This window comes from Fistularia commersonii, chromosome 36 (assembly GCF_037954325.1).
Source record: "Fistularia commersonii isolate RoL2024-O1a breed Wild chromosome 36, RoL_Fcom_v1.0, whole genome shotgun sequence".
In the NCBI taxonomy this organism is placed as follows: domain Eukaryota; kingdom Metazoa; phylum Chordata; class Actinopteri; order Syngnathiformes; family Fistulariidae; genus Fistularia; species Fistularia commersonii.
Genome location: NC_141319.1, coordinates 1,655,558 through 1,670,684, shown reverse-complemented (window position 1 = coordinate 1,670,684; position 15,127 = coordinate 1,655,558). Strand labels below are relative to the sequence as shown.

The 15,127-nt window shown below is 41.4% G+C and overlaps 1 protein-coding gene across 1 annotated transcript; it reads left to right on the top strand.

Annotated features, from left to right (window-relative positions):
• Window positions 1–1,821: 1,821 nt before the first annotated feature.
• Window positions 1,822–14,685, top strand: taf1b (TATA box binding protein (Tbp)-associated factor, RNA polymerase I, B). The gene is made up of 15 exons (XM_086143120.1): window positions 1,822–2,517; window positions 3,156–3,254; window positions 4,596–4,683; window positions 5,125–5,222; window positions 5,533–5,625; window positions 5,721–5,823; window positions 5,926–6,067; window positions 6,171–6,270; window positions 6,420–6,567; window positions 8,484–8,658; window positions 9,264–9,301; window positions 9,376–9,463; window positions 10,545–10,615; window positions 10,690–10,909; window positions 11,170–14,685. Exons 1-15 carry the CDS (start codon window positions 2,413–2,415, stop codon window positions 11,456–11,458), a joined length of 1,857 nt encoding a protein of 618 aa, XP_085999246.1. The 5' UTR covers window positions 1,822–2,412; the 3' UTR covers window positions 11,459–14,685.
• Window positions 14,686–15,127: the final 442 nt, after the last annotated feature.

The window sequence follows — 15,127 nt, the reverse complement described above, 5'->3', positions numbered from 1 at the left end:
CACAATGAAAAAATTAATTGAAATATTTAAATTTCTTGGCATTTTATTTCAACATCAAAATCATAAATGTGCCGTTCCTCTGATAGACTCATTCCTGATCCTTTCCATCCTGGTCTCTCCCAAAGAGAACCTCAGCATCTTCATCTCTGTGACCTCCAGCTCTGTTTCCTGTCTTTTCTTCAGTGCCACTGTCTCCAAACCATACAGCATCGCTGGCCTCACCACTGTCTTGTACGCCTTTCCTTTCATTCTGGCAGGTGGGTCGCTTTCACGACACAAGATGAAAATCATAGGTGACATATGAATGCTATTATTGTGATGTTTTTGCACTCATTCATTCATGTTCTTCCGATTATCCTGCACTCGGGGTTGCTGGGATGCTGGAGCCCATCCCAGCTGTCATCAGGTAAGAGACGGGGTTTGCCCTGGACTGGTCGACAGTCGGTCGCAGGGCCAAATACAGAGACAGACAACATTCACCCACTCACTCAGGGGCATTTTTTTTCCAATGAAGCTGCTGCATGTTTTTAGACCCACACAGACATGGGGTAGAACATGCAAACTCCACACAGAATGGAGGAGTAGTAGTAGTATTTGTAGTATGTGAGAGAAGAGGATACAAAGAATGGGGTTAGATGGTGAAGCTTGTGGCGTCTCCAACAAGGGAAAAGAAGATTATTATTATTAGTAGTAGTAGTAGTAGTAGTAGTAGTAGTAGTAGTAGTAGTTGTATCATCATCAACATTATCACTATTATTATGGTTATTGGTGTTGGTTGTGGTTGTTGTTGTTCGTATCCTTTTGGCTACTCCCTACAGGGGCCGCCAAAATGACAAAGCCTATTCTCCGTACCCTCTTCTCTCAACCCTCTTCTTTCACTCCATCCATAAATCTTCTCTTTAGTCTTCCTCCAGACCTCCTGCCTGGCAGTTCCAACCCCAATTAATATTATTGTTGTTAATATAAGTAGCTGTCTTATTTATTCAGTTTGTCTTTCATTATTTATTCAGCTTATCCTGCGCTCAGGGTCGTAGGGGGACCAGAGCCAATCCCAGCTGTCATTGGTCAAAAGGTGGGGTTCACCCTGCCAGTCAGAGGGTGACATATAGAAACAAATAAACATTCACCCTCCAATCCGGAAGTTCAAACAACTTTAGGGGCTCTAGTGTACCTGCTACATGCTTTGGGACTCAGGACCTACTGTGACATGGAAGCGCTGACGACTGCGCTATCGTGCCATCCTTTTTTTAACATTTTTCGTTACATTATCCTGAAGGTCATCATGACTTTGTGGGAAAAGTATTCAAGAAAAATCCTCATGTATTGTGAATGTGTTGTTAGGATTTGGAAGGCGTTAACATCAAAAATAAATTACTGAAAAAGGAAATGCATATTTGAAAGACTTTCATTTAAAGAAATAAATGAATACATATGCCTCATTGTCCTAATATCTATAGAAAAAGGACGTAGAAAGAAGCATTTTACAACATTTTATGTTTGATAATAAAGGAAGAAAGAAGTTATTATTCCTGCCTACCAACACACCAGGCAACATATACCTCTGTGAACAAGATACAAGTATTTGATTGTAATTGTTATTACATTGTTTAGTTGTTTTAAGTCATCGTTTTTCTATACAAAAAATCTAATTAAAATCTAATTTACAGTATGCATATTTATGATTTTTACCACATGAGTGAATAACATATAAGTCGCGTAAAATACATGCTTTTATTTTGAAAATCGATCGCATTTGTCACGTTGTTCATTTGGTAAGTTTGACATATCTCTGACTCAAACACGCTGGAATCTCTTTAAAAAAAAGAAAAGAAAAGAAACGGAAAAAATCCGAGCAACGAAAAACGACGGCTGGCAGAGTTGGTTTCAGCCGCGAGAAACTTGAGGAAAGAAGCAGACAAAACGGCGAACGTCCATCGATGTTTGTTTACCAAGAAGTGGGGCTCGACATCTGGACATCTGATCTATTTTTAACATCTGACCTCATCAAATCCGCTTTTACTGCGAGATTCAGGAGCACATCAGTGACTGACACTAACACTGACAATCATGTCCGAACTCTTAGTATCATTTCATAATAAAAAGGTTAAATGATAGGTCTGTTATTAATGACTTACAATATTATTAGTCGTATTAGTCCTACACTATTTATGTATTGCAATTTCCGTTATTTAAGAATTCTTTCAAATAGATCGACTCAAGGGTTTTACTTTTGATTATTATTGTTGAGATTGTTGAAAGGGTTTGGTTACATCACAAAAGTTAATCCCGAACATCTGATCCTGCTGAAAATAATTAGGGTGCAGTTTGCATCCCCACCGCCAGGTGGCAGCAACGCCTACAATATCCACAACAGACGCCAAAGAAGAAGTACAACTCGAGTCAAGTAACCTCATGTGCTGGAGAGTGTTTGTGTTTGTAAATGAGCGTAGTGTATATTTTAAAGAAATTGCTCCCAGAGACGACAATCATTACGAAACAATGGATGAAGAGGAGACGGTAAGAGACACCACACATTTCTGTTACACCCAGAAATTGTTAGCTTGATGCTGTTAGCTGACGGTGAAGTCCCGCCGTTATCGAGTTCTCGCCGTATTCCATATCAATAACTTGTGTGTTTTCATGTAAAGGTGGAAACAAACCTTTGTACGTCACCGTGAAACGGTCTGCTATGGAATTGTACAAGCAGACGAATGGTTATAGCAATCGGCCTAAGTAAGCCCGATTAAAAAGCTACGTTTACCGTCGTTACCAGCGGTGAGGAAATACAAATCAGGAGACGGATCGAGTGTGTAGCTTGTTTTGTTTATTGCCGATTGACGTGAGATTTCTGATTTGCAGTTCCAGTAAAACCATATTTTAACCCCAAAACCGAGCCGGATTTAACGGAATGTCTTACTTGGGGCCTGTGAATCTTTCGAATTTCGAGCAAACTTTAAAAAGAGTCGAATGATCTTATTCGCGAAATAAAACTATAAAATCCACTCTTTTTCAAACGGAGTCACGCAGTGAAAATGTCCCTGCATACACGTTTTAAATGAGCCAACGTCACTCTTGTAGTTTTGGTCAAAGTCGGTTTATGATTGTGCTAAAATGCTCCACTGCAGTTAAAGTTCATAATCTGAACCCGTTTCCAGGCCGGTTACAGGGTGCCCTGTTTCCAGTGCTCCTCCGTGAACTGGGGGCTTTCAAGCGGTGGTCAGTTCTACTGCAGGACCTGCCATAATGTCATCGAGGTAAACACTATTTCCTCTCACGCTCTCTTGAAGCACATTTATATTTCTATTTGGTATTCTGCTACTTTCCTGCAAATTATTGATTGGCTGTTGTCAGTGCTGTCAATTTTATTCATTGCTATTTATTTTTGTCACTCTGTTTATATTGTTTACTTCTAGTTGTGTATTTTTCACTCTCACTGTTCCTTGATGTTGCTCATTGTCATCCCTGATGTTGTTGTCTACTGTCTATTTATTTCTGGATTTTTTTTTGTCTTGCTATCGTCTGTCTTCTGTCTTCCTATATATTTTTATATTCATATTTATTTCCTTTTTTGACATTATAACTGCTATGCTGTGACAAAGGAATTTTCCCTAAGGGATCATTAATGTTTATCTTACCTTATGTTTGAATAAATATAATTTTCAGAGTATTCAGTTCCCCTCATCTAAGGTCTTTTTTATGTCCTGATCATATATATTATACCAGTTGATGTCAGACAAATATATATTTGCAGCTTTTTTGTGACTACTTTACATATTATTTGTTTTTTTCACCATGAATTGCGTATTTATTTATAAGGGGAAAGTGTACAAAAACGCCAGGCTCAAATAGAACAAATGGTTTCACCAGGTTCTTGCTGAATTGCATACTTCCAAAACTTGAAAATTTTGATAGTATTCATTTAATATCTTGTGTAAACATTTAAGATTTTTTTTAATTTCCAGAATTTTGTGTTACTTCACCTATTATTAGATTATTTTTAAATTACATTTAGGAATGAGCTCCTCTCAGGGTGAGTAGTCAATAACTGTCATTGTCATGTTAAGTTATCTCCTATTTGTGGCAATTACATTATATGTCACCTTATTAGAAGGTAAGTATTTTTTTCAAGATTTTCCGGAAAACCAAAAATGAGCAAGATATTGAATAAGGAATTGATTTGGGGGTGGGGGGTAATTTTTGTCAGAAAATGACTCTACGAAGTTGGCTATACATCAACATTTAAAGTTTAATTAGTTGATGTTTTTTGGACAGCCTAGTGGGGAGAACGCGTTTAGAATTTTTAATTTTTTTTCTATGTGATTTCTCGCCTAGTTTTGATCATTTGCTGTCCTTATTAATTCCACGCCACTCTTGATCTGCAAACCAACTCTATGTGTCGCACCGAGATGGACGTTGGAGGTCCCCCTTCCGTCCAGTCTCTGCGGCCATGTTTCCATGGAGACAGGTCATCACATTCCCCCGTAGACAGTCCCATTCATTGTTTTGAGTCAATTCAGGCAGTAGTTCCACTCTCAGCCCGGCAGGGAGCAGCGTTACCCCTTTTCGGGTGTGACTGACCCTGCGTCTTCCCTCAGCGGACCGTCGAGGTGCAGGACACATACACCAACTTCGCCAACACCCGGATCTCCAGCATCAGCAAGGCGGTCAGGCAGAAGAAGCCAGGTCAGTGCGCGTCCAGAAACCAGAGTTTCTTTGCATTGTTAACATCTGGCTGCACCAGTCTGCTTCTTATTTATTTGATACCTATCTGTCTTCACTGTGGACAGCAAAATGAGAATGTCATTGCTCCAATCAGTACAAACCTCTAATTTCTAGAAATGTAGTCAAAACACATGAAGTCTGTTCCAAAGTTGCTAAAAGTTTTGCATATATTTTTCTGTTTGTTTGGGGGTTTTATTAATAAAAAGACCCCCCCCCCCCCCCCCCCCTTGACAAATAAAGTTTTTCTGATCCAGAAAAAAAAACCAAATGCATGGCAATATCCAGTGAATAAATGGCATTATGGTGTTTTACATTCAAGTGATTTAGATGAAAAACAATCTCTTTCTCGTGTGCGTGTGCGTGTGCGTGTGCATGTGTGTGTATGTGTGTGTGTGTGTGTAGAGTGCAGCAGACAGTGGGTGGTGTGTGAAGGCTTCCAGTTCATCCTGAAGGAACAAGCTGCCTCCCTGGTCCAACTGGGAGTTCCTCCACAGTTCCAGGTGTGATGTCTCCCTGCCACCTGTGTCCTATTCTTAGCATCTTCTTCTTTTCTCCTGATTCCGTGGTGTTTGGCGAGGCAGGCACCAGAGCGTTAACACTTTCTTCACACGAAACAAGCTCTGGCCAGAGTAAAAAAAAAAAAAAGAGGGGCGACATGTTTGAGTTTAAGAGGCGAGCGAACACGTCTGTGTGACCATGAAGTCACGCAATTACCTAGTTAAGGAGGCCAAAAAGTATAAATCAGTCTCAGGCGGCGAGTGCTTTGGATGTTTCGGCGGCCCCCACGTGATCGGCCCCCGGTTGTTGCAGGATGAGGTGCTGTGGCCGATGTGGAGACTCTACCTGCAGCGCACCCGACAGGCGTACACCAGCAACCCGGTGACGGCCGCCCCCCTCCCACTGGTCAGTTATCACTCACCCCACACACACACACACACACACACACACAAGAGATGTGTTTTAAGATTGTGCAAAATACCTTTTTTTAATTTCTTCAGAGGGATCAGGGCTCGGAGTCAGAAAGTGCCATCGAGTCAATGTACACATCCACAAGCAACACGGATGGAGAGGGGATCCTCTCGAGCGCCTCATCCACCATGGGTACAGTACTTACTGTTTCAAACAGAAAAACGGCACATTTCTCTAAAAAAATTAAGTATAAAACAAGTTGTTTTTTTTTTTTTCCCCATCCATGTCCCCCAGGCGTGAGCAGCTCCAACTCGGGGAGAAGGCCCAGGCGGCTGAGGAGGAACAAGAACCCGACGAGCATGAGGACCACTCTGGCTCTGCTCCACCTGGCTTTGGTCTGGTGCCGACAGGCGCTGACGCTCAGCGACCTACTCAGGTGACCCCGAGGACAGGAAGTCAGGCGGCACGGGAGTTGTTGTTTGGCATGCCGAAAGGCGTGGATTGAGCCTGACTGCAATGTTTGGGTATTGCATTCTAAGGTTAGCAGCGGAGGGCCACATCCCATACATCAACGCCCACGAACACCTCCCCGAGGAGATGAAGCTGTACGGCAAAGACGCCATCATCTTCAGAGTCCAGGTTGGTGATGACAGCGCGAAGTAGCTGTAGGCTTAAATAAAAAACACAGAAATTCCTTTTTTGTAGTTAATTATTTCCATTTACTTTCTGTTTTAGATTAATTGAAACGATTATTGCCAAACAGATGATTGACTGACTGTGTCTCTCAGACCGTGCCGTCCCACAGGTTGGTCCACAAAGAGGCAACAGCGCTGGCCCGAGCCCTGGAGCTTCCTGCTTTCCCTCCAATCAGCCGCCAGTGTCTCCTGCATCCAGAGCTTCTCACCCAGCGCTACCTGGCAGATGCCAACCTGCCAGGTAACCGCTGCCGCTTCTATCACCGCGGAAATATATATATTTTTTATTTTTCTGTTGTTTTAAGTGGGTTTTCCTTTTTTTTTTCTTCCCCACATTCCTTTTTTTTGTTATCCGCCTGGATTTCATCGCACAGCAAATAAGTGAACTAGGACAAGATGCTACTTTGCATAGTTTTAGTCCCGCTGAATTAGTCTATAATTTTGTTTTGTCCATCGAGGAAAGGAAATATGGATAACAAGAATAACAATCGTTTAAGAAAACAGACAAAACAAACCGAAAATAAACAATGAATGAAAAAGGGGTGTATAAGCCATAAAGGACTGTAAAATCATCCGAGATCCTCATCTAAGCCGTGTCGGTTCAGAGTCGAGATCAGGAGAGATGAGTAAATAAGGTAAGTGGACAGGGAGAGTTGATTCACGTCGCTATATCTCTCAAATGTTGATCTGACCTTTGTTCGTAGGAGATTTATTTGGATGAGGATTTTGAAAATGTTTCCATTTCCAGCACTTTGTAAAAGGAGAGTTCTGTTTAGGGGTCATGAAGAATATGAACCACCTCCATGTATGCAAGTTGTTGCATTTCCGTTGAAATTCACAATAACTGTATAATTACTTCTCTGAGATTTCAAGATTACCCTCATTTTTTCCAGATAAGAGGCGCAATTAGAGAAAATCCTATCCTTGAAATATGGAAAAATGTAATGATACGAATACAAGAATACAAAATCTAAAATCAAAATATGCATGGTACGTGCCAAGCGAGCTCCCGCAACTCATACATTTCATGACACCGCCACGTCTTCTGAATTAGTGCTGCTCTCAGCTTGAAGAACGCCTTACAGCGTCCTGCATCCCTCAGCCATGTTGTCCGGGCACTCCATACTGTATGCATATCTGGGGTGTCAAAATAGTGTTATCTGGTGACAGTGATTTAGAGGAAAATTAATCAAAAATGGAACAACTTGTGAAGAAAGCTGAAATTCTAAAGTAAAATTTAAGTCAATTAATTAATTTTAATTCAGTAATCATCACAAGTTTATTGTAATGTTAAGGTCATTTTAAGTGTGCTATTTTGGCTCAGAGTCTATGTCCGTAGCCTTCGTATCCACTTGCCACTATCAGCAGTCTGAGTCTGTGTCTGAGGTACATTTTTTCTTTTGTATTTTGTGTTTGTTGCTTAAATTTTTCTCCTGCATTTTTGTGTTGACATTTTTCGTAATTGCTTTTTGATGTACCTGGCTGCTATAATTTAATTCCCCCCTGGAGATTGATAGTCATCTATCTATACAACCATCTCTCTCATTGATACATCATAAAGATATACAACCGTTCACTCACTGGCTCACACATCCGGGCATGTAGGCTCTCCATTTGACCTCCTGTGAGTTCTTTGGGCTGCGGGAGGAAACCAGAGACCCCGAACAACATGGAGACTCGACACAGAGGGGCCCCGCATACCGGCATCCAATCAGAGACCCCCTTGCTGTGGGGCGCAAAAACACACACCTCTGCACCATCATGCTGCATCGGGACTTCATTTATTTCCATTTTTCAGGGATTTTCAAACTTTCTTGCACTATGTCATACATTTGCAACAATTCTTTCCTTTTTTTGTAGTTATTAGTTTTTTTTGTTTTTTTTTTGCTGTTTCTTGTTTATTTTTATGCCATGTAAAAATGTATTTCTGCTTCTTTCCTGCTTGCCTTTTATCATCCCTTTATTCAGTCTCTGCCTTCAATCCAAAAACATGCAGAGACTGTAAATTGCACAGACACATTAATGTGTGTGTGTGTGTGTGTGTGTGTGTGTCAGAGCATTCCATGTTTAACTGTCTTTTAACATTAAGGTTTGAAATGAAGGGTGACTGCTGGGCCGATGTGTAAAAGTTGAAAACATTTGTTTTGTCTCCCCCAGATGAGCTCCACCTCTGGGTCTGCATTTTGATCGAGCGCGCCAACATGATGAGCCAAAAGCTCAACACCTTAAATCCCAAGTCGTGTCCTAACCTGCCGCTGTATGACAATCAGGCCGCAGCTCTCATCATCATCACCATGAAGCTTCTCTATGGTTTTGACGACAAGACAGAGTGGTAGGGTGTATTGTTTTTTGTTTTTTGTTTTTTTTTTTGTGGCCCTCATTGGTCTTCATGAAATATGGAAGAAAATAATGGAGGTGTAATTTAAGGAAACCCAATACTTATAAACTCTAGTAGGGATGAATAAAAAAGTATTAATGAATAATGATGATTTGTTAAAAAAACAAAATTAAAAAGAACAGATGGAAAAAAAAATAATAAAGAAAACATTCCAACAACCGATAATGTAAATAAAGGAATTAAAAAAATAAATCAAGGAAAGGATGTAACTTTTTTTTTTATTGTTCATTTTTAAATCATAAGAAGACAAGTTAGTAAAAAAAAAAAAACATCAAAGTTGAATTGACAAGATAAACATTTTGACAAAAAATTGTGAATGGTCTTATTGGAATGAAATATAAAACAAATTTGTCCATGAATGAGGCCCAAAGAGAAAAAAAAGCAGAACCCATAAAAATACTTAGTTAAGAGCAAAATGGGCTTAGAAATACAAATTTGTACAAATGGGCCTGATTTTTTTCATCTGTTATTTGTACGTAAAATTTTCATGAAGAAATTACAGAAAAAAAAGATGTAATCAACCCATTTTTGCGTTTCAGGGTTTTATCCAACAACACCCATGAGCATGGCGACTCAGGTCTGGACCCACGCAAATCCGTACCTCGCCCGGGGGAATTCGTTCATATGATCAGCATCTCCGCTGTCCAACAGGAAACCAATTCAACCTGAGGAGGTGGTACCGGCTGCTGCACCTCACCCTGCTCCGAGCCAAGCGGGACAAGGACCAGGAGACTGCCCGGTCAGATCTGCAGGCTTATTTTATTTTATTTTTTAAGTCCCACAGTGAAAGCGAGCTCTCTCGATTTGTGAACTGTCGGGAGGCACACGAGTTTCTCAGATGTTAATCAGGAGTCGAGATTTGCGTGGTAAAACTAAATTAAAAGTCGGGTTCCAGGTCGGAACGCAAAGTCAAGCGCAGGTTTACCGCCGGCAGATCATCGGCCATCAAGCTCACTCAAACTCAAAATTATAATTTCACTCGAACTCGAAATTATAATTTCAGCACAAGCAACCTCATCTGACTCCTCTCTATGCGGAGGAGCAGCGGCTCTTCTCTGAACTCCTCCCGGATGACCGAACTCCTCACCCTATCTCTAAGGGGGAGTCCGGCCACCCTGACAAGGAAACTCAATTTGATGGCATGTATCCATGATCTTGTTGTTTTGGTCACCCACTGCTCGTGACCATCAGCGAGGGTGGGTACGTAGATCGACCGGTAAATTGAAAGCTTCCTATTCTGGATCAGTTTCTTCTTCGATCCGCCGGTCGATCTCCCGCTCCATCCTTCCCTCGCTCTTGAACGAGACACCGAGATACATGAACTCCTCCACTTGGGGCAGGACCTCTTCCCCGACCCGGAGTGGGCATTCCACCCGTTTCTGGTTGAGCACCATGATGTCAGATTCGGAGGTGCCGATCCTCAACCCGGCCGCTTCACACTCAACTGCAAACCGCTCCAGTGAGAGCTGGAGATCATGGCCTGCTGAAGCTAACAGAACCACATCATCTGCAAAAAGCAGAGACTCCATCCTGCCGCCTCCAAACCGGATCCCCTCGACGCCCTGGCTGCGCCTAGAGTGATGAAAAGGAGTGGTTGCTCGTCAATAAGATGTGAGAATGAGAGACTGAATGATTGTAATGTCTCTATATTCGGCCCTGTGAGTGACTCTCACTCAGTGAATATTGGGATAGGCTTCCCATGACCCCCGATTTCAGGATAAGCGCTTCAGATAACGAAAGAGAAAATTCAATGTGAAGCTTTTCTAACGTCATCGTGAAAGTCTGAACGTTTGCGCTGCCATGTTGTGTGTTCGTCCCAGGAGGTGCTGGACGTCCCGCCGCACCCTGAGCCTCAACAGCAAGAAGCACTGCGTGCAGATGAAGAGCAAACGTAAGACCCGACACAGGTCGCGCTCTTTAAATCGCGCCACACGTCCCCCTCACCCGCTCCATCTTGTGTTGCAGGCATTGCCCATCAACTGCAGATGGGCCTGGAGAAGCTGACACATTGCCCATCCACCGTCGAGCGCCGACGCCCGTCCAGTTTCGTCTTCTGCTGGGGCGACGGTAAGGAGGACGACGGCCCCTCTATGATGCACCAGAGGTTGGACACCACCCTGAGGGGTGTCTTCTCTCTAACAAACCCCTCCTATTGGCACAGGCTGCTCAAATCCTGTGACAGCAGGTAATCTCTGATCCTTTGACCTCAATGTGTCTTTTAATTAGTCAAAAATCAAAAGTCCTTTTTTTTTTTCCAAGAACAAAATAAAAATAGAAACTGTGTTTGTGTTGACTCCAAACAACAAACTGTTCTCCTTGTCCTCCCTATTTTCCATTTGCACTTGTTTCTCCTTCATGTCATCTCCCTTTTTTTTTCTGCGCCGTCAACGATGCGCCTTCCATCTTCCTCTGCTTCTCCATTTTCATCTCGCCTGTCCTCCGTAGGAAGTGTAGTAGTCACTACAAGGAGCAGGAGCCCTCCCTGCCCCGCTCCTTCGTCTGGCTACTGCACTTTTTCTCCTTCCTTCTGCGGGTGAAAACATCTCGGCTGTATGACGAGGTGTTGAGGATGGAGCGACGACTTTTCGGCAGAACGTCGTCCAGGTCCTCCACTGGGACCAGGACTGCGCGAAAGTCTGCCTCGTCAATCGGGACTCAACCCCCCTCCCCTCAGGACCAGGACTTGGACTGGTGCCTCCTCAGTGGCCCCTCAGAACCAGGACCTCTTGTCTGAACACAGAAAACAGCTCATCGAACTGCACTAAAGGCTGAACAGAGACTCAGGACCAGGGAGCCCACAACATGATCAGAGGGTTTTTTTTTTCTGTGGACATTATATAGCTGTTCATGAATTCAAAAAAAAAAAGAAAGAAAGAATCCACATCGGTGAGGATTTATTTGCGCATGTTACCGGTCTATTTAAGTCATCTGACCTTTTTCTTTAAAATATCCCTAATAGTGGACTGAGTTCACAAGGTACTGTCTATTTTTTCAGAAATACTGGCACTCAGTCGCTCAGTTTCACTAAAATAAAAGGGACGACAGCTCACTCGGTACCAGCATTCTCAAAAAGCCCTTCCTTATCAGCAATGCCGCTTTCATCCAGTGTCTTATTCACTTATTTACACTGCAAAACGGGAACTCATATCAACACAAACACAGAAAAAAACACTTTTTCAGACACTTTTTTTAATCTTTCAGATCTATTTAATTAGGAGAATCTAATCAGTATTAAAGTCCTTATATGGGATGGTAGATGTATTTAAATTTACAATAAATTTTATCCTGAATTTAGGGGTGATACATCTTAAAGTGAAGAATTTCAAGTCCAGTTGCCAGGACAAGATTCTGACATGAACTTTACACTAAATTATTAGTTTTTGTTAGCAGGCTAAAAAAATAAGCAACTGTACAGCAAATATATTAAGCTTATAAGCCTGAAACACAGTGTTTTTACTGGCTGAAACGTGAAATCCTATTGGGGCAAAATATTTTGCATAGCAGCGAAAGACTTTTGCGATACTTTTGAGCACCTCTCTTAGCAGGCTTCGCTAGCACTGAAGCTAAAAATGCTAATGATGTTCCGCTTTGAATTGAACTGCTTTGATCTAAAATTGAGTATTTTGTTTTGTAGTGATCCATGAGACATTTTACTGCCTCTTGCTTTTACTGTCAGTGTTTTGAATAATGAAAAAAAATGAACTTTGACAGTTGCTATCAATCGCCGGTCAGCTAAATTGTTTACATTTGTTAATAAGTGGAGGATCTATTTGCCCCTTTTTGAGGATTTTCATACATAGACAAAACTATTGGTGCCCTTAAAGAAGGACAAACATATAATAGTCAGTGAACTAACTCGAAACTGACAAAAGGAATAATGAATAAAAATTGAATGATTATTACTTACCGAAAATCTAACTTTGCCTTGGAATTGTTTTCCAACAGAACCATTAAAAAAAAAAAAAAAACCCGGAAACAAATGAAGATTGACCATAGAGACGTGGTAAACCAAGGTGGGTCCTGTAATTACCGGTAATATCAGGAATGTCTTAAACTTCTAACCATTCAGATTGCCTATTTTAATGGCGATAAGAGAACATGCGGTTTAATATCATGGTTTTGACCAACGGAGAGCTAAGGAGGGAATTGTCTCAGGACATCTAAAAAAAAATGAGCGAAAAACATGTTAAAGGTAAAGGTTATCAGATCATCTCATCAGTGTTTATTTTAGCACTTAAACATCCATAGAGCTGGACGTGCCCCCGTAAGGCGATTCTAGGTTCTCTTGGGGCAAATATTTACTGGGGGGCCCCATTAAGGAACATCCATCACTGTTATAAAATAAAAAAATCAAATCACACGAGTATCATTAATATCAGAATAATATTAAAAACATGAAGTGATTCAAAGTTTGTTGGCCCTTTTGGGGGCCCCAGAAATTTGCAAGGCTTTTCTGGTTGTTGTAAGAGGAAAATCAATGACAACTTCTAAAGAGATCAGAGGTGAAATCCAAAGGCGGAGGTACATCAGTGTCATGTTGCACCATCCGTCAGTGTTTGAGCTATGGTGGACATAATGGTAGACGTTGGAGGGGAAATACCACTGTTGAAAGAAAATGAGGATTTTTCCAGAATGCGTAGTATCAAGCCGCAAAGGAACAGGGTATCCCAAATCTGTGCAGAGAGCAACAAACATCCCAGGACTATCAAGGCGTTCTGGAACGAAAAGTGCTGCCCAGTATCAGAAAGCTCTGTCTCAGTCGCAGTTTAGGGGTTCTAACCCAAAACACCCAAAACACGTGACTGGAAACACAAGAAAGGCAGATCAAAACATTGGATTTTTTTCTGAAATGTCTTTCAATGATCTGAATCCCATTGAGAGTTTGTAGAGGGAGCTGCGAAGGCAGGTGGGCTAGTTCGCCGACATACCCGTCGTTCGGTGCCAAAGTGTCATTGAGTTGCAGATTGCAGATCAACTCAAAAGGTTGGGCAAAAGCATATTAAGTCAAGTCATATTTTAGCAATATGGCACCAAATCAACATTATGCGTTAATAGCTTTATTAATACCTGGGCAGCATAGCGCTAACCAGAAGTCCTCTCAAAAAGATAAGTTTCAAGCCTATTGTTAAAGAAAGAGGTTGTTCGCCCCTGTCCTTCCCCCGATAAGCGTACCGTCATTTTGACCAGGCTAGTTTCATCATAAATCACATTCTGTTCTGATTCTGTTAAACCACATTTCAAAAGAAATGTATGATTTCGGTGTGTGTCAACTTCAAGCTTTTTCAGTGACCGCCATCAGTTTTTCCACGACAGAAGGGTAAAAACTTCTGTCCACTTGGGTCACTTTGGTTGAGTGTCAGTTCCTTGTTTGTGAATGAACATATCGAGAAACCTGCATTTATCATGTGAGTTCTGACGTTAACCTCAAAAATGAAATGGATTTTCTGTTTACCTCTCATATCTACTTTGAACGTCTACAGAACTACAATAATTATCACAACACGGATTCCGTAACAGCTTTCAAGGCACTGCAAACTGGGATAAACAGGATATTTTGAATGCGAATGGACAGCAATTGTTATCTTTTTCATCATAAATTTTTAGATTAATCTTTCAGTCCTGGGCTGAATTTCAAGTAATCGTCTAATCATTATAAGTATTGGTTAAATCCGATAATAGCAGTGATCTATTTATCTGTTTTTTTTTGTGATTATTTTTCGACTTTCTTTCCTGAGTCAACATTTCTGGGTTAATTATCAGACTAAGTCTTGTCATTTTTTAAATTTTATTTCTTATTTTTCAAATCCCAGATTTCTTTCTTGATTTATCAAGTCATTTTTCTCTGGAAATTTTGCTCATCATTTTCAAACCAGTGATATTCGTATGTTTGCAGATTGCAACCGTTGACAGAAATAAGCAGCGAAGTGGAACATGTGTCCTGGGGGTGTCTGAGGACACGGGTGGGTGGAGGATGGTGGGGTGTCATTTGAGGACACGATAAAAAAATAAAAAAATGAGATGTTGGAATATGCCAGCCGGATGTGAGAGAAACACAACGGCTGAGGTGACAGGAGGTAACGCCGCTCGCTATAGTATCGCCATGGCAACATGCCCAACACTTCGATGTTGCCTGGCAACTGCTGCAGCATATCACGGAGGGATGAACATGGCGGCAAACAAGGATACTGCATACGCTGGAGCAAGGAGATAAAGTATGAATGGGAGAGAAATCCAATGATTGAAACCAGACATTTTATTTTCATTCTTTTTACATGTTTAAATTTAATATGGAATGTTGACTGAAAAACAACCCAAGCCTAAAAATCAGGACACTGCAGCATCAAGAACAAAGGAAGTCTGCACATAAACCCCAAATAAAATTAAAAACCTGCAACCAGCAAGT

Coding starts and splice junctions, on each gene's coding strand:
- taf1b (XM_086143120.1), top strand. CDS start 2,413: ATGTGCTGGAGAGTGTTTGTGTTTGTAAATGAGCGTAGTGTATATTTT. Junction 6,068..6,170: donor ACGCTCAGCGACCTACTCAG/GTGACCCCGAGG, acceptor TTGCATTCTAAG/GTTAGCAGCGGAGGGCCACA. Junction 9,302..9,375: donor CCATGAGCATGGCGACTCAG/GTCTGGACCCAC, acceptor GCTGTCCAACAG/GAAACCAATTCAACCTGAGG.